Source organism: Sorghum bicolor, chromosome 5, assembly GCF_000003195.3.
Source record: "Sorghum bicolor cultivar BTx623 chromosome 5, Sorghum_bicolor_NCBIv3, whole genome shotgun sequence".
NCBI lineage: Eukaryota > Viridiplantae > Streptophyta > Magnoliopsida > Poales > Poaceae > Sorghum > Sorghum bicolor.
In genome coordinates, this window is record NC_012874.2 from 6,708,917 (window position 1) to 6,728,683 (window position 19,767).

General features: G+C 41.4%; 2 protein-coding genes and 1 long non-coding RNA gene across 5 annotated transcripts; 1 reads left to right on the forward strand and 2 right to left on the reverse strand.

Moving 5' to 3' along the window:
- Window positions 5,008–6,072, reverse strand: LOC110435720. The gene is made up of 2 exons (XR_002453571.1): window positions 5,730–6,072; window positions 5,008–5,386 (listed from the first exon to the last, which is right to left on the reverse strand). It is a non-coding gene; the product is annotated as an uncharacterized LOC110435720 (long non-coding RNA).
- On the forward strand, window positions 9,683–10,890 carry LOC8079733 (dirigent protein 21). The gene has a single exon (XM_002449059.2). It carries the CDS (start codon window positions 10,024–10,026, stop codon window positions 10,642–10,644), a length of 621 nt encoding a protein of 206 aa, XP_002449104.1. The 5' UTR covers window positions 9,683–10,023; the 3' UTR covers window positions 10,645–10,890.
- On the reverse strand, window positions 11,936–16,902 carry LOC8072764 (protein-tyrosine-phosphatase PTP1). Of its 3 annotated transcripts, XM_002450380.2 has the most exons (9): window positions 16,174–16,902; window positions 14,875–14,968; window positions 14,705–14,772; window positions 14,462–14,596; window positions 14,233–14,355; window positions 13,390–13,532; window positions 13,112–13,253; window positions 12,541–12,624; window positions 11,936–12,435 (listed from the first exon to the last, which is right to left on the reverse strand). In XM_002450380.2, the coding sequence occupies exons 1-8, from the start codon at window positions 16,885–16,887 to the stop codon at window positions 12,553–12,555; spliced, it is 1,491 nt and encodes a 496-aa protein (XP_002450425.2). In that variant the 5' UTR covers window positions 16,888–16,902; the 3' UTR covers window positions 11,936–12,435; window positions 12,541–12,552. The 3 variants fall into 3 exon arrangements, 2 of the variants coding, with proteins under 2 accessions (XP_002450425.2, XP_021317389.1); XR_002453592.1 differs by lacking the exon at window positions 11,936–12,435 and having other exon boundaries at window positions 13,112–13,248; XM_021461714.1 differs by lacking the exons at window positions 11,936–12,435; window positions 12,541–12,624 and having other exon boundaries at window positions 13,111–13,248.

Below are 19,767 nucleotides of genomic sequence, written 5' to 3' on the forward strand. Positions count from 1 at the left end.
GCTAGATTTTAGTCCAGCTTATCATCCTCAAACAGATGGTCAGACTGAAAGAGTAAATCAGATTATGGAAGATATGCTAAGAGCATGTGTGCTCACATATGGTAAAGATTGGGAGAAAAGCCTAACTTATGCAGAGTTCTCCTATAATAACAGTTACCAAACTAGTTTGGGTATGTCACCTTTTGAGGCCCTGTATGGAAGAAAATGTAGAATCCCATTGATGTGGTCAGAAGTTGGAGATCGAACCTTGCTTGGACCAGCCCTTATAAAAGAAGCAGAAGATCGTGTAGCTGAAATCAGAGAAAAATTGAAAGAGGCACAATCACGTCAAAAGAGCTATTCTGATAAAAGAAGACGAGAGTTAAGTTTTGCAGTTAGAGATTTTGTGTATATTAAAGTCTCTCCTATTCGAGGAACTCGAAGGTTCCAAGTTAGAGGCAAGCTAGCACCTCGGTATATTGGACCATATCAAGTATTACAGAGGATTGGTGCTGTAGCCTATCGTGTTCGGCTACCTGAAGAAATGTCAGATATACACAATGTGTTTCATGTCTCCCAATTAAAGAAATGTCTCAGAGTACCAGAGGAACAAATATCGCCAGACACAGTTGATTTACAAGACGACCTAAGATATCAAGAAGTGCCAATAAAAATCCTAGATACAGTCACCAAGCAAACTCGAACGACAACAGTCTGAATTTGTCGTGTTCAGTGGAGTAGACACACTGAAGCAGAAGCAACATGGGAAAGAGAAGATGCCCTGAGAAAAGAGTTTCTCCATCTATTTAGGACCCAGCCGAATCTCGAGGACGAGATTCCTTTTAAGTGGGGTAGGTTTGTAACATCCCAAAAATTCACATTCAAAAATCACTCGCATTAAAAATTATTTTCAAAATATATTTCAAAAACTATAAAATAATTTGAGCTCTATAGTATCTCCATCTAATCCATCCATATTTTTCGCGCATAAATAACAACGAGTACCAGCAAGCTTACATGCAAGAAAACATAGCAGTGCACCTACACGAATAGATATCTCATGCATGCATGCATGCAGGACATGCCACCGTCCATTTGCATGCACTTGCATGCAAGGACACGGTGATTAGGCACCGTCCATTTGCATGCATCGTGCATGCAAATTAGGCACCGACCATGCGCTACAGTAGCATTTTTAATGGCACGCAGCTGAGCGCTTTGGCCTATAAAAAGCCAGCCTCGGGTGCTCACTTTCACCATCCGAGAAGCACATTCACTCACTCGCTCACTCACTCTCACTTCGTGTATACCGTATACGGCCATACGCACAAGCCGAGCTCGACTGTCGTCGCAAGACGAGGTGAGCAGCTCATGAGCATCTCCTTGCTCTTCTGTCTTTCTGTAGTATTTTTTTCCTTGTATTTGTCTGTACCGATTCACTGCCAAGAACTCCACGAATAGAACTATGACATACAGAAGAGCTCTAATGACCCTGCTAATTTCTCTCTAACCATGCATGCGTGGGCCATAAGCATTAACTCCACCAAATAGTACATGCATGCATGCACTACCAGCCAAACAAATGCCCACGTGAAGCATCCATTCCTTAATCATCGTTAGCCTTTTTCGCATGATTAAAGTCCGGCCATTTTACAAATACCACATGCTAACTCTGATTTTAATAATTCTTTTTCCTAAATTCATCTAAAATCATGATCTACCTCCCATATTAATTTCATGATTTTTGGAGCTCATTTGAATTTATATGATTATTTATCTGTGCTTGTTGTCTGTGTCGGTCGTCGCGTATTTTAGTTGACGGAGTGAACGAGCCGGAAAACGAGAACGTTGGAGACGAGTACCGCGAGTTTGACGCCGAGGACCCGGACTGTCAGCAGGAGTTTGCCGAGGACGCCGACGGAGGCAAGTCCAACCGATCCCCTTTGATGCATATTGATCCTATTTTTAAACACAACCCGTACAAGCCGTTTTAAATATTGCATGTACGATATATGTACGAAGTATTTTCGCTGCTTAGTTAAAACCTGTTGAATAGCCATCCTTGAATTGATATTACCCGGTAATTGTCTTGTTCGAACCTAGGAACAAATAATATGCTACGACAGAAATATCATTATTTAGTATGCTTAGGACTTGTTACTCATCCTGGATACTCATCGCTATATTTTCCCAAATATAATGATTTTAAAAGTAAAAGGTGTGAGTGGTGAAAATAAATTGTGGGTATTGTGAAAGGGTTAATGAACAAGTTATAGATGTGATTACTATGGAGATGGGGCGGATGGGATCTCTTTTGGGGATGCCCTGGTGTTGTGGCTTATACCTTGCGGGGTTAAGCGTGAAGATATCCGCCTTGTCTCGATTAAGGACTGAGTTGATGATTCATCTTGCCTAACTCATTTATCGTACAACCACTCGCCTTGCATGGGAAAGGCTTAGTCTAAATCCCTCTAGTTAGTATGGCAATCACCTGGAGGTAGGTGTGCAACGGGACACTAAGTGATGTATGTGAAATTGTGGAAATGTATGAAAAGAGCTTTGTGAATTATTGTGGTATCATGAGATGTGGCCTTAGTGTTCCCATGGTGAGCGCCATTACTTAGCTATGGAGGGTAATGACTTTGATGGATCTGTGCTTGCACGACGGCGTAAGTTATGGTATCCTACTTGTGGGAAAAGTGTACAACCTCTGCAGAATGTAAATCTATCTGGATAGCCGTGTCCGCGGTCTCGGACGGGTTATGGTTTGGTTTCAACAACTAGATGGGATGGTATGAGTGAAAACATGTGAGTGAGTGTGATTTTGGAAATAAATGGTTGACTGCCATTGTGTTGTGGGAACAAGGGTTCAACAACACTTAAAATTATGATCAAACCCCCATTTTCAGAAATATTATCATATATGAAAAAAGAGGTCTTTTACAACAGTATTTGTGAAATGAAACCTTGCATGTGTAAAAAGATAGCTTTATGCAAATAAAACTAAGCCTCATCCTTGATTTATCCATATGCATATATATTGTTAACCCCTTCCGTAGGGTAAGGTTGGATTTGCTGAGTACTTTGTACTCACCCTTGCTTTATTAAACAGAGGAAGATCCGGACTTCGATCCCGAAGTGGCGTTCGAGTAAGGTCGTGTCTGCACCCAACTAAGCCTGTGGCATTGGGACTCGTCAGATGTTCGATGGCGATATCGTTTGTTTCTGGGTCCTTTGGACCTGTGTTGTATTTTGGTGTCTTGTTATTATAGCGTGCCTTCCTTGTCCACGCTTTCCAAGACTACTGCGCTGAAACTTATCTGATGTAATAAATGTGTTACTAGCCTCCTGGGACTAGTATTGTATCACATTTAAGTTCCTGGTTTACCAGGGGCGCTTCAGGCAGTGGGCACCGGCAGCTCGTGGGCGGCGGCGGTGGGCGGCTGCAGTGGCGGGCGCGGCTGGGGCTCGGGGGAGAAGAGTTGAGTCCCGTGAGTTGACCGGCCGCGCGCGTGGGATTAAGTCCCCCCGAGGGGGGTTTGCCGTGTGCTAGATCAGAAGCACACGGCAAACACGCCTCTTTGCCGTGTGCCTTGATTTTGCCCACGGCGAACACTTTGTCGTGTGCTGCTTCAAGGGGCACACGGCAAACAGTAAACAAAATTTTATGTTTACAAATATAAACTTACTTAATAAATCAAATTTTTATATAAATTCTTTGTCAAATGAACTTCACAATGTATATTCCATGTTTACAAACATACTACACCATTATTTCATGTGTTTATTTCTTTAATTCGAATTTTCTCGTTTCAAAATCAATAAATACTGAAATTAATTAAGAAATAGCAAACGATTCCCAAAAATTCCCAAATTTGAACATGACACAACCTATGTGGTGTAGTGCCTATAGAAAAAGTTTCGAAATCAAACTCAAATATAAAAGTCGAATCTACTCCAACTCATACTCCTTCACTCGTAACTCTCTCAAACTTCTTCAAAGATTGTTTGGTTTCTACACGTCATATAAGGCAACTTGTTCGAAATCTTCCCAAACTTTTTTATGGCCTCTATGTATGATAACATGATATATGTACAAGTTTCAAGATTTATGAAATAAAATAGCATTTATTAGAATTTTTGAAAAGTACCAACGCATGTTCGGCGTCGTGTCTCCTAACCACGGCATTCGAAAGTCATTTTCGTTTCGAATGTGTGTTCTTAGACAGGGTTGGGTAACATGAATATCATTTTTCCCATATTTTTTTTCAACAATTTCACTGAGTCGTAGTTCAAATTTGACCGCATCTGGAAAAATGAAATTAAATGTTGTTAATTGCAAAAATATAGCAAACATGTTTCAAATTTTATGAAATTTGAATACGGACTTACAAATGGTGAATGTGTAGACAAGAAAAAATGTGGAGGGCAAAATCTGAAAAAAAAAAACAAATTGTTCGCCGTGTGCTGCACATTTGGCACACGGCAAAGATTGTGTTTGCCGTGTGTCAAACACAAGCACACGGCAAACTCAGGCTTTGCCGTGTGCCTCACGGTCGCACACTGCAAACGTTGATGGCTGGAGGGTGGGCGTTAGTGTGGAGTTAGTTTTTGCCGTGTACCCTGTTTTTGCCGTGTATTGCTCACGTTAAAGGTTTGGGTTCGCCGTGTGCCTTGTGTTTGCCGTGAGTAACACACGGCAAAGGCCATGTATACCGTGTGCCTAGCTTTTGCCATGTGCTTTTTCTGGCCACACGGCAAACTCGACCTTTGCCGTGTGTTGCACACGGCAAACTTTCAGGCACACGGCAAAGGCCGGCTCTCCGGTAGTGTTGACACAACAACAGTGCACGGCTAGTGGCTGCTTGAAGGTGTGCCTTCGCCCTTCAGCAAACATGAGTAGCTAGTATTGTGATGAATCCAGTGAGATGTTTTATTTTTAGATTAAAAAACGGCAATTATGAGTCCACAAATACAATTTACAAGACATATACAAGATGTCAAATGTAAATTTGAAAGAGAGCCAAGGAACTAAACATTTAATTTATGAGATATCAGACCGTGGTTTAATTGATGAACTGAGGTTTTTTTTAAAAAAAAATAACGGAGCGAAGTTTCAGACTCTACACCCCGAAAAGATATACACAGCAGATTCATTACATCCAGGAGCACTTAAGCTCAGCTATCTCAAAAGAGAGGATAAACAAAGACAAAACACAAGAGGTTCAAAGAAAAGAAAAAGAACCAAGACTAAGATTCAATTCTATTTTGTAACTTCCATCCAAACTTCGTAAAGACCTCCATAATGACTTTTCCAAGATCCAGCAATTGTTATTGATATTCAATCTTTCACCTTCTTTATGTAGCAGCGACCATATTCAGTCCAATATGTTGCTCTGAAAACTTCCTGCAAAAAGATGTTTGGTTTAGCTTTGTTGAATACCATATCATTTCTATTCAACCATATAGCCTAACAAATAGCAGTTGTTCCTAATATAATTTGATTTTTATACTTAGGCCAAAAACCCAAAAGCCAAGAACCAAACATATGTATATTACCCATGCTAGATGGCGGTTGAATTCCAAATGTGGCATGCACAGTATTCCAAATAAATCTAGCAAAATGACAATAAAAATGTTGCAAGAAGAAAATTGAAGGCAACCTTTTTACAAAATATTTATAATTTTTCTTTTCAGCTCAAGTAAAAAATAAATAAACATTATATAATAAAAAAAATTAGCTACCCCACCTTGCAGTCTTTGCTAGTTATTGCAATGAACAGTTATAGGATCTAGAAATGCAACATACAAGCCACACAACGAGGTTAGCACCTGTCCTGATCGACGGCCTTAGCCACATGCTAATCAACGATCTCAGTCGCATACTGATTAAAAAACGACAGGATCCTGGGAATGCTTTCTGTGGTCTGGAAGATAAATTTGGTGGAGCCGAGCTCGAGCACCCCGGTGCCGATGGGGACACAGGGGGCGTCGGAGAGGGCAGTGGTGATCCATATGGGTCGGGCGGCGAGGAGCGCGTTGCCTGGGAGGCCTGAACCAGTGGAGAAGGACTGTGGCATGGAGACGAGGAAGAACCATCGACGGACTCAGGCCTAGGGCCACTAGGGCCTTGGCCCTAGTTGTAGTCTAGGTATTCTAGTATAGCTCTTTAATTTCTGGACCACTGCCTTGTTAATTTATGAGAGTTTGGCCTTGTTTAGTTTCCAATTTTTTTTAAAAGATTTCTTGTCATATTGAATCTTTAGACACATGTATAAAGCATTAAATATAGATATAAAAAATAACTAATTACACCATTTGCTTATAATTTACAGGATGAATCTTTTGAGTCTAATTAGTCTATAAAATTGGACAATAATTACCAAATACAAAGGACATTTGTTCTGTCGCGACCTCAAGAAAGCACTGATCCAATTTATGAAGTAACTGAATCCCCTGTAATTTTTCAACTACATCTGTTCTGATCTTAACAAAAAGAAAACTCCACCATGAATCTTGGAAACGAATGGACAATGTTACGATCGAGAACTTCTGATCTAAAAAATTTTCTTTGTAATAACAATTTTTATACATAGATTATATAGACGATGGTGTAGTTTTTGGCTTTTCGCTACTAGAATTTGGCCCTAGTCCTAACCAAATCCTGGATCCGCCACTGAAGAACCATTCAGTGTCGGTGACATCCTCATACTCAGGGTCCTTGCTAGAGCTGTAGGCGGCGGAGTAGCCCGAGAGGAGGGAGCTGAGCTTGTGGACGACGTGCTTTCGGTGCGAGCTGTTCACTAAGGACCGCACCGCCACGGACATGAGGTTGGACCATAGCTCGTCGCTGACTTCCTCCTCCCGGGAGTAAGGAGTTGGAGCAGAATCGGCCGCCGGTGGCTGGACATGCATCTTTGTGTCTCCGTGGTCCATATAGATCCGATCCGTGTGCCAAGGTTTTATTTAGGGCATGATTAGTTGCTCATGGAATGTAAAATGCAAAATGTTAACTACTTTAGAATGATGAATTACAAAATGCAAAATGTTTACTACTTTAGAATGATAATTATAAAATGCTAAAAATTTTAGGGTTATGTTTAGTTTCATCCAAAATGCAGAATTTATTGTCCTCGTTATGACCTCTTAGGCTCTTTTGGGCTTTTTTAGCCTCTTAAGGCTAAAATCCAAAATAGAGAATGGCAACTATTTTACCAAAAAAATTGCATGGTGTTTAGTTTTATTATGCAATATGATGGACTAAAACTTAGAATTTTTTGGGATAAAAAGGAAACTAAACACGCCTTGTTCTTCGGTGGCATCAGGAGAAGTTTTCTTTAATTATATTATTTTATATAACAGCGTCGAGAGAAGTTGAACCGTATAGGGAGAGGCATGGAGTTTTGAAAATTCCTTATTATTTGAAATAGAAAAAAAAAACTTGGTCAGATAAGAAAGATTTGAAGTTTAAGTGCTAAATTAGGAATATCAAGTTTTCTTTCAAATAAGGATTTTTTTCTCTATACTAGATATATGCCCGTGCAATAATGGATTTTTGTCCACTTATGCTGCGAAGGATTTAATCATTTTTAGAAAATAATAAAAAACCACTAAACGATTTTGCATTGGTAGCCTAAACTATTTCCAGATGCATTTAGGTTTTTTTTATCATATTCAAAATAATTCACGTGTATGCCAACTCTTTTGTTCCAGACTGAGTAAGGGACTGACATTGAGCCTCTTCTGGTCCTAACATGCAAATTTATATTCCTAACTTTAGAGTTGACAATTTCCAGGCTTTTCAGTAGATTGTCTATAGGTTGTACATGTCTTTAGGCTTTTTATGATTTATATTTCATATGGTTACACACTCCGGTCAAAAGGAACTTAACACAATTTGAATTATCATTTCTACATTAGGTTTTGATTTTATATAGATTTTAAAAGTTTCAGTTAATTTGTGCATTGTTTGGGAGAATGCAAGAAGCTAACAAAACACATTGTATCGGGAACCCTCAAGTCTATGTAAATTTTGAGATCAACTTTTACAATTCATTTGGTGTTTATATTTCTTTGCATTTTTTCATCTGGATCTCTCCACTTTATCCTATTGTTGCCATCAGCTCCTGGCTGAATTAGATGGCGAACTCACGTGCTCTCGGAACGGCCGATATGGACAGCTAGGGCTTGTTTACTTCCTATAAAATTTTGCAAAATTTTTCACATTTTCCGTCACATCGAATCTTTAGACGCATGTATGGAGTATTAAATATAGACGAAAATAAAAAAACTAATTGCACAGTTTAGTTGGAATTGACGAGACGGATCTTTTAAGCCTAGTTAGTTCATAATTGGACAATATTTGTCAAATACAAACGAAAGTGCTACAGTGTAGATTTCCCAAAAATTTTCGGAACTAAACAAAGCCTAGGACTAACCTCACCTTCCATGGTACTTGTCATGTCACCGGGTTTTGTTCCTATGTGTGCGCCCCACATCTGGGCCTTGTTTAGTTCCCAAAAATTTTGCAAAATTTTCCAGATTCTCCTTCACATCGAATCTTTAGACGTATGCATTGAGTATTAAATATAGATGAAAATAAAAACTAATTACACAGTTTGGTCGGAATTGACGAGACGAATCTTTTGAGCCTAGTTAGTCTATAATTAGACAATATTTGTCAAATACAAACGAAAGTGCTACTATACACATTTTGTAAAAAAATTTTAGAAGTAAACAAGGCCCTGTCCTCATAATGGTTTCTCCTACTATAGTGTTGTTTTGGTTGTTCCTTTTGGCACATGCTTCACCACTGTGTTTGGTTTCCGTGGCAGATGCTTTGCTGCTACCGTGTCTTTCTCGACACATGCTTGGCAGTTGTTGGTCTCTCTTCTCTGACACGTACTTTGTGGCGGATGCTTTTTTTGCTGCTAAAGTCGTGATGGTTCTCGTGGAGCTAGGATGCAAGCTTTGCTACCAAAGGTTGCTTGGTCTCTCCTTTAGCAAATGCTTGGCCGCCGATTTTTGTAGAAGGTACAGTCATATTGTCTCACTTGGGTGGATGCATTGCCACCATGGTTATAGCTTCTACGTAGGCAACGGTTGTGTTGATGTATTTTTGTTCTCACATGTTCAGTTTGTTTAGGTGTTGTGGCTGTCCTTGGTTTTTCTTGCTGCTCTGGTTAGTTCTAAGTTGTTTGCCATTGTTGGTAAATTAGCTTTTGATAAAAATGGGGGAGCGAGCTTTGCTGGTAATCCTTGGCTTACCAGAGCCTGTTGTATTGTAACTGCTTCTGCTATGAGGGCCCGTTCACGAAACCCAAAAAAAGAAAGTATCATAATGAATTGTTGTCATTGAACGTTGGTTCTTCTGTGCACAAATTTGGAACACTAGCTAGCTAGTGCGCGGTCGGCGTAACCAAGCTCTCGTTCCCATTATTTCTGCCTCCAGGTGGTGGCATTGCATCGATGCACTGCAAGCCTTGTAGCCTCGTCGTGGGCAACATATGGAAATCTACCGAATCAGGCCAGAAGGTCAGATAATAGTTAATAGCCGTGCGTGGAAGCGAAGCATGCACAACATGGACAAAAACACAAGAAACAGTCCGCTCTCAGAAGTGTTGTAGTAACCTGTCTCGTTTTGCCATCCACCGACAAGTGCACAGCGCAGTGATGAGCATGGATCGGTTGAGAAACTCGATCGATCGATCTCCTCCAAAACGACAGCCAAGCAATTCATATTCGCGAATGCGATCTGCTCCCTCTGCAAGTCTGCATCGTGCTCCCCACCACCACCATTCCCCACCAGAGGTGGCTTTCATGGTAATTGGCCAAGCAAAGCAGTGCCGCGCGAGCCCTACCACTACCAGTCTCGCTTTGTTCGTATTCTTGCACCAGCCATCTGAAGTTCCCCCATCAGGCTCCTTCAACGCGCGCGTCACCAATCTTTTTTTCACGCCTACCTACAGCACTCCATTCCACTATAAATTCACCCAGGTCACACTCACACTTGACACTACAACACTATAGCTCACATCAACAACAATGGCCATCAAGCAGAAAGGAGCGACGACGACGACGTTCCTGCTCTTCCTGGTGCTGGCAGTCGTCGTCGCAGCCGAGGCCGCCCAGCTGCAAGACGACGAGCCTGCTACGGCCGCCGGCGGCAGCCATGCCCGGCATCAGCGGCGCGCGAATAAGGCATCCGCCGGCACCGGCGACGCGCCAACGCACCTGCACTTCTACTTCCACGACACGGTGAGCGGCAAGTCGCCGACGGCGGTGCGGGTGGTGAGCGCGCCGGCGACGTCGCCGTCGCCGCTGTTCGGGATGGTGAACGTGATGGACGACCCGCTGACGGACGGGCCGGAGCAGAGCTCCAGCGCCGTCGTCGGCCGCGCCCAGGGCCTGTACATGGGGTCCGACCAGGCCAAGCTCGGCTTCCTCCAGGCCATGAACCTGGTGTTCACGGCGGGGGACTACAACGGCAGCACGCTGGCGCTGCTGGGACGCAACTGCCCGCTCGACGCCGTCCGCGAGCTCCCCGTCGTCGGCGGCACGGGGGCGTTCCGCTTCGCCCGTGGGTACGCGCTGCTCCGCACCCACTGGCTCGACTTCACCACCGGCGACGCCACCGTCGAGTACGACGTCTACGTCATGCACTAGCTTACCAAGACAACATCACAACAACAATGGTGTCAATAATGGCTTCGAAGCAAGCATGCATGCATGCTTCGTCGCAGAGTGCTGCTTGCCTTTTCTTTTTCAGCTTATAGCATGCGTGATCTGCTGTATCCAATAGAAGCTTCAGAACCCTTCCTTTTTTTTCAGAAAAAAGGTCGTCCAAAAATCTGATCCAGATTATGTTGCTGTTTTAAAATTGAGGCAATATATATAGCTTTTACTTTTACCTGTGGCTGTGAGTTTGTGTTCCTGTCAGACCCCACTATATATTATATTTTTTCTGGTCCACTATGTCATTGGCCATATGCTGCTCATATAGTGGCTAATCTTCTACAGAGATGCAGGAAAACTGAAGGTTCTTCTCATATTGATTTTGCATTTGGTGGCTAAAGTGTTTAGCTCACTTTTTTGTTTTACTTTCAACCATGAACCAGAACCATACACAAAAATGAATGCACTGATGCATCGAATAACATAATTCCAATCATGCATGTATAATATTATATCTCTTGTTTTTAATATACTTTGGAAACTATCTGATAGAATTTAAGCTCAGGTTGCTAGCTGCTACTACAGTCTACAGCTACGCAAATTTGTAACTGCAGAATGCATTTTGGTTTCTTAGTGTGAAGCTTCGCTAACGACTTAATTGTTTAGTGAGATGTTTCTAAGGATTCATTAGTGTGCTTTTCAGTGAACTTAAGTGTAATCATACTAGTGGGGGTGCAGGTTTACATATCTGCTTGAGAATGTCTGTAAATGTCGTTCTAAGGATTCATATCTGCGGTGCTTTTCAGTAAACTTACGTGTTATCATACTTGGTAAATGTCGTTCACATATCTGCTCAAGAGTGTCGGTGTTAAAAATTGAGGCACAGATGAATTGGAAGTTTTGGAACTAACTGATACTGTCTGATCCAGCATGCCGTTGGGGATCTGGATACGCTACACTTTCAGATACCAATGCTGCCATGCAGATTATCCAGGGCAAGCTTCTTGCTGCTCCAGGAAGTCAACTACAGAATGCGTTTCCAATTTAGGCCTTGTTTGGATGTTGTTGTATTTACTTCAATCCATGTGTGTTGGTGTGGATTGGAGTGGAATTTAGTTCAAGTTCCACTCCAATCCACCTCAACACATGTGGATTGATGTGAATACGACTACATCCAAACAAGGCCTGTGTACCCTGAAGTTCTGAGCTAAACCCAGACAATTCGCCCTGCACAAGAAGCTTCCACGGTGTATTAGGGCCAGGTCAACTTTGCACGATTCCATTGACCAAAACCCCTCTTCAACACACAAACCTTGTGATACCGAACTTGTTACACCAAGTCACCAACAAGCAACAATGGACCATACCTGAATAATTGACTGAATAGTGCGCACGTCAATCTTTCCCTCCACAGCACACCAATATCATATCCTTCATGTGCACTATATTTCATGCATACACCATTAACCAAAAATACAATCTGGTGGGCGATGCCACAATCAATATTGATATCCTAACATCTTGTAAACTCTAATTCAGGGGGGAGAGAGAGTGATACAATGTGCCGATCTTTTATGTCATCCGGGAAATGTTAGATCACAGAAGGTTGGACAAATCCATCAAACCCCAAATACTTGACCAGGGAATGTTAGAAAGGCTTCACTCATTTCAAACTTCATGTTGTACATGAAGGCTCTTAGTAAGCTTGAAGAATGGAGCAAGGAATGAGGCATCACGCTGTCAGATACATCAGTACAACATCACTGCTGGCGCTACTCATTCCTGAAGGCAAACAGAACCAAGATTAGAAGATAATGCAAAGGTTCTGGTACTACTGATGCAGTCAAGCACATGTTTGTCACAGAAAAGTGTGCACATGAGGCCTACCTCAAAAGTGGCTCAATGTTTTGAACTCGATACAAGATCTTTCAATTCATCTCTGATTGCCTGGTGGCAACACTTGTATTGTTCCTGCAAAGCAGAAAAGTCATTTGGGAAACTAAATGGAAGCACTTCTAGCAGATCTGTTAATGAGTTGCTCTTCACAATTGCCCGATCAAAGGATAATATAATTTGACTAAAAGACCCCTAGTGATCAGAATAACCCAACTCCCATAGACCCCTCGCAAAGCAACTGCTAGCCACATACTGCAATTACCAAGCAAAAGAATATCTACCTACCACCTACACCTGGAAAACCCACCTTTATATATAACAAATAATTATGTACTACTTCTAAAATTATAGCTAAAGTTCAGATTTAGAGTATAGTTATGAGCAACCATGCATCCACTAACTATAGTTCAGCAGAAAAAAGGAAAAAATCACCATCATGCGAGCAGACACTTTCTGAAGTCTTTTGGTAAGCAAGTACTGACAACACTATATGGAAGCTACTCTGTGCAGATGAGGATTATGTAACTAGGCCGCAGAGACAAAAGAAAAGGATCAACCATACCTCTGTTTGGACCATTCCAGGTCGCTGTGATCTAAATTTTTTGACAGTTTCAACAAGATCGACAGCCTCCTGTTCTCCACGTAAAATTCTCTCTATTGTATTATGGATGGTGATATAAGCACCTGTTCTTCCAATGCCTGCGCTGCAAGAGAAAGCAATTTTACTGAGAAAGTGAATAAGTTATAACCATGTAGGAAAGGTCCCACCAGAAAGCAAGGCATTTTTTATAAGAAGAAACTCCAAAAAGCATAACATTGATTTCATGATTTGAAACAAACCTGCAATGTGCAACTATTGGCCATTCTCTTGGAATGTGATACAATCTTTTTAGAATCCTTCTTACATCAGCACTGCCATTTGGCACCCCATGGTCAGGCCACTCAGGATACTCAATGTGGAGAAGAGATCGCACTTCATCTGACTACAACATAAAGAAACACAGACAGGAGAAAATTCAATGATATAATCCTTCAGCAAAAAAATTGCAAGAATACCACACTGCTATGCAAAGGAGAACGAGGAGATGATAAGCCTATAGGGAGAGGTAAACAAAAGAGGAGACAATGTGAGGAAATAAAAGAATTCATGGAAGAATATGAGGTGAAAAACTGAAAATTACTGGTCAAAGAGTCTGCAGGATCACAATAAGAAGATTTGGCATCTCACTCAGCAATACTATCTCAGCAAGAATTGGCATCTGATCTCACTAACTAGTTACACTGTTACCAGGACACATTGGAATGCCACTATCTGGCTGATTTGCCTATGATAGGTAAGGGCCCAAAAATATTAAACCAAAACCTTCACTACCAAATAAGTATGCATGATAACCCTAGGTTGACCAGGCAGTAATCCAGGACTAACAAATAAACTACACATCTAATTCAACCAGATTATAACCATAGTCTTTCCTCCAGAATGGAAATGCTTTGTGCACAGCTACAAGCTCCTCCAAAAGCTGAACTCAAGTCTGTCTTCCTATGTTTATCGGCACAAGAATAATTCTTCATCTTGAAATATATACATTGTGATGTAAAAGACAGAATAGACTCCATGGTGACCTGCCTATCTTACAGTTTACCTAGAACAGAAAGCATGTAAAAAGCTTTATATATATTCACCTCATCCCGTCGAATCTCAACACCACGCAACACTAATTGACCATCTTTCCTGAACTTTGTGATCTTAATGGTAAATTTTCCAAAAATATCCTCTCCCTTGCTCAATGGTAGATACTCATCACACTGCAATTATTTGAACGTGAATACTATTTAAAATTATATTATCAATTAAGAGGAAATAGCTAATAAATTTCAAGTTCAAAAACAAGATTATGTTGTATCTGAGCACCTTAAGACCATCAAATTTGGTGAGCATAACAATCACAGGGCAGTGATTATCATATACCATCTGCCAAAAATTTTCAATTGTATTGGCTAGCGGTCCTTGAGTGGAAATGAACTTTGTTAGATTTCTGCCAGCAATCTGCAAAGTTTATATGGCACAAGTCAGACAATGATTGGAGTTACTGGACCAAAAAGGAAACATGCATAAAAACCAAATTACAATGAAACATGCCAATTTTATTTTTACCTCTATATGGCTGGCATTGATGTAATCATTGCCTGTTGAAGACTGTAACCGTACCCTGGTTCGATCAACTACAGAAAAGAAATCAAGTTAAACAAAATTAATGATTTGATATGGGAATAATGGGATCTTCCTATCTACACTTGCAACCCTGTACAAGTTCATGAGCTTACATGGCAACACATCAGTGTAGCGGTTTCTTCCCCTATTTTCTTGTTTCCGAGCAACACTAAATTTTTGTGCTGACTGAAGCTCTGTTCTTATATCCTGAAAACAAGGTTGTTTTGCTTAGTTCAAAGAAATATTTCCTGTGAGCCTGTGACAATTATCTTGTAAATCTTTACAACAACAACAAAAAAATCTTGCTTTGACAATTTGGAAGAAATGAACAAAAGCTAATTGTGGGGATGTTGGTGTGTGTTGTGTTTCTTAAACTCCTATTATACTGCAATAATACACAGCTCTCCTACGTATTCGATAACATAAAATGAAATAGGCCAATTCTACTCTTCTTAATTGGAAGGCAGAGCTCCTGCCATTACGTTCAAAAAAACAGAAAGCAATGGAAGAGACAAGTGTGTGATTTCTTGGCACATTGGACTTAACCCAAAAGGTGAATGCATAACAAAGGGTTGGTTCTATCTCTTTCACTGAAATAAGTTCAACAGCATGGGTTTTTGCACTTGTTACAGCAATGTGCTAACAGCTGGTAATTCCACTGTTTAATCAGAATGCAGTATTGGCTGGCATCAGTTCTACCTCAAAAACATCTCCTTGTAACTCCGACAGATAAAACCGACTAGAACATCAATTTACAGGAAGTAAACAAGAAGCATGGGGACTATGCCATCATATGTCTTGAAAGAGAAGCTACAGGCAATGCAAATGACTGATTCGTGGAAGAGGAGGGACTGTGAGTATAACTAGACAAGGTTTTGCAATTGTTTTACTAAATGCTAGTTTGACTGAAGCAATATTGAGAAGCTAGAAGCATCTACTCATCCAATACGCTTTGCTGGTCCAAATCTTAGGTTCGAAGCAAAGATAATGTTACACGCCATGTGATGATGCAGTTCAGGATAGTCAAAGGCCTAAGACTTATCATTGTAATCAACTAATCGTCGTGTCCAAGACTTATCATTGTGTCTGTAAAGTGTACAAAAGAGCCTACCTAAATGCTTCACATAGAAGTAATCTACACTGGCCTACTAATAAGTTGGAAGATATCACGGTAGGCTCATGCTAGCTAATGAACAAAATTCGCACTCTGCATTTTCTTTGGCAACCCAATTTTGTTGGGGTTCTCGGCTCATGGTAACAGACTTAATTAAGGTTTATGTATTTATGTTCCCTTTATTCTAGTAATTCTGAAGGGAAATGATGTAGATAGCTAGATAATCCTAATTTCGCGCACGATTATCACGGTGAGGAGAGGTGGGAGGAAGAGAGGGGGGGGGGAGGAATTTACATACCGGGAGGCTGTAGAACTCCTTGGCAAGCTTAGCGGGCTTCCCGAGCTTATTCTCGAGCGCCTTGAGCGCCTTCTTGCAGTGCCTCACCTCGACGGGCGTGAGCGGCGGCTTGGGGGGCGGGTCAGCGTCAGGGTCGAGCGGGTCAAACCCCGGCGGCGGCAGAGAGAGAGGAGGAGCCCCCGCAGGCGGCGACGAGGAGGAGCGAGGGGCGGAGGCGGAGGCGGAGCCCCCGCCGCCCCGCAGCGGCGAGTTCCCCGTGGCTTCGGTCTCGGTCCCGCGGCGGCGGCGGCGCTTGGAGGCGTGGATGGTCGGCGGCGAGGGGGAGCTGGCGGGGGAGGCCGCGGGGGGAGTCGTCGGAGTCGCCGTGGCGGACGGTCTTAATAAAGCGGGGAGGGCAGCAGCTGGCCCGCCCGCGGAGCGGAAGTGGTTGGGTTGGAATTTTCTGTGGTGGTGACTTTGGGAGGAGACTTGACTTCGCAGGCAAGAAGACGACGGGTTGGTGACGGCGACGGCGACGGCGACGAGAGCCCCGGGTGACGCTCGCTCGCTCGCTGTAGATCCGACGCGGAGCAGGTGGCTTGTGGCTGTGAGTGGCTGCGCGGGGGAAGAAGGGACGGCACCGGCGGCGGGCTCGTCCTCGTTTTGAAGGAATGGAATGGAATGGCGGCTTCTCGACGGCGACTCCACGAGGGGGGATATATAACTTTTTACCATTATTAAGTTTAGCACCTCTCCAAATACCAACTTTAGAATGGTAAATACATTTTTACCACCAGAATCACGAATTCGATACAAATATACCATATTTGCCTTGGTGGCAGTCCATATCAGCTAGCCAGCATGGAGGATGAAGGGAAAAAGACCTCCTTGCCCCTGGCGCCTTGCTCACACAATCAGCATTGCAGTATATTTTTTTTATATTTTCAGCAAACATAATATCATATAAATGATCACATATAATGAATAAAAAATTAACACATATAAATAATCACATATAATATTCACCACTACAGTGCTGATTGTGCAATCATTTAACTGATAATATTCACATATAATATTCAGCAAACACAAGATCCAATATATGTGTGATCATTTATTTGATCTTGTGTTTGCTGAAAATACGAAAAAAAAACACTGCAGTGCTGCGTCCTAAGCTCACAGAAAGGGAGAGCAAAACGCCAGGGGCAGGGATGTCTTTTCCCCTTCACTCTCTATGATGGCCAGCTGATGTGGACTGTCACCAAGGCAAATATGGTATATGTGTATCGAATTCGTAGTTCTGGTGGTAAAAATGTATTTATCATTCTAAAGTTGGTATTTGGAGAGGTGTCAAACTTAATAATGGTAAAAAGTTATATATCCCCCACGAGGGGGAGGCGCGGAACTGGAAAGGGGAACCGCTCGCTGGATCCGAAACTGCTCGCAGTGATGGGACCCGGGTCTCTGGTGGAGAGGGGCCAGGCTCGGATATTATTTGTTTGAGGATCTTATATTGGAGATGAAAATTTTCTGGGTGTCACATCGGATGTGTCGGAAGGGGTTTTAGAAACTAATAAAAAACCAAATTATATAGCTCATCAGGAAACTACAAGACAAATCTATTAAGCATAATTAATCTATCATTAGCACATGTGAGTTACTGTAGCACTTAAGGCTAATTATGGAGTAACTAGGCTTAAAAGATTCGTCTCACGTTTTTCAATCAAACTGTGTAATTAGTTTATTTTTTATGTACATTTAATGTTCCATGCATGTGTCCAAAGATTTGATGAGATGGACGAAAAAATTTTGGGTGGGGAACTAAACAGGGCCTGACTCATGAGTCATGACACCTGTTGGTTGATTTGACAGCTATTGGTTGATTGGTTACGAGAAAAAAAAAATACTGTTTAAGGCTGTTAGATTGGAGATGAAAAATTTTGGGTGTCACATCGGATGTGTCGGAAGGATGTCGAGAGGGATTTTTAGAAACTAATAAAAAACAAATTACATAGCTCGTCTGGAAACTCCAAGACAAATTTATTAAGCATAATTAATCTGTCATTAGCACATGTGGATTACTGTAGCACTTAAGACTAATCATAGACTAACTAGGTTTAAAAGATTCGTCTCGCGATTTTCAACTAAACTGTATAATTAGTTTATTTTTTTTATCTATATTTGATGTTCTATGCGTGTGTCCAAAGATTCGATGAGATGAATGAAAATTTTTTGGTGGAAAGATTTGAAACTCAAGTAAACATAGAGTCTCTAATGTTGTTGTCGTCATCAATGCCATGGCATGGCCCATGGACCGACCGATCATGAACTGCTCCGCGTGATGGTGAGAGCACGGCAAGGATCATGGAGTCATACAGCTCATGAACTCATTAATTAACGCGATTGATGGAGCTGTTGTCGAGTGTCGTGTTGGCTAATGGCTAACGCGTCCTGTCGAAATGGACTAGACGTGCAAGAAACACAACTTTGGTCTTCGTTTGATCCGAATCTGCCAACTATTTAATAGTGTTTTTATGTTATAATAAAATAATAAATAATGCTTTAGCTATAATTTTTTAGATAAGCAAATAAGCTCTTTTATTTACGCGTGTGTAACGTTATTAGTAGAAGTGTTACGCAGAATGTTAATGCGTTACCTCATTACATGCGCGATGACGCCTTGTAGTATTTTTTTTTCTTTCTCTAGATACGTATTTCATTAGAAAGAAGAAGTAGAGTTTTTTAAAAGACACGGTTCTTGGTAATCCCGAGATTATACTACTGACAAGAAAAACAAAAGTTCCAATTAAGGTACCATGAAACTACACTATTAAGGACCAAAGGAAGCAAAAGATGAAGATGTACAAACCAACGACGCGTTGTATATAGTGCGAGCCGCTTTGAGAGCAATTAGATCAGCTCTAGCTCTAGATCTGAGCACTTTGTGTGTCAGCATGGGCCAAATTAAACACGGACCGAGCCGACATAGAGTTTGGTGCAATTGAGCCTATAACCAGTTGTTTGTTTGACACTCGGTACACCGTTAGCACTGTTTTGATGTTTGAACACTCGGCTAGCCCATAGCCCTTCTTCTTTTGCCTCGATGAATTTCATCACCGGAGACACAAGAACAGCCTCTGCAACCGCACATATCCAAATTTTATAATATTATTTAGCTATAAAGGATCATATAAATAGATAAAAATGAACCTAAGTAAAAGGATAAAATCATAATAAGCTAAATTCTCTTATTGCTTCTCCATCCAAATTATGTAACATTATTCAACTAAATGATCATATAAATTTTATATGCATTATGTTTAGATACATAGTAACAACCTTAGAAAATTAGAATGACTTGCAATTTAGAAAATAGAATATAGAGACTACGAATAAAAAAACAACCTTAGTAGATAGAACAAATCAAAAGCCATCTACCTAAATCTGTTATTTTTCAAAAAACTAACCAAGATTAGCCCCTACAACCCTGACCTAGCATCCCTCACGTACTTGGGAATTGAGATAGGGAATATATCATGTGACCCAAATAAACTCATCTCTAATAAATTAGAGAGAGAAAATCACAGGCGATCCTTCAACTTGGCTTTGGGTGTC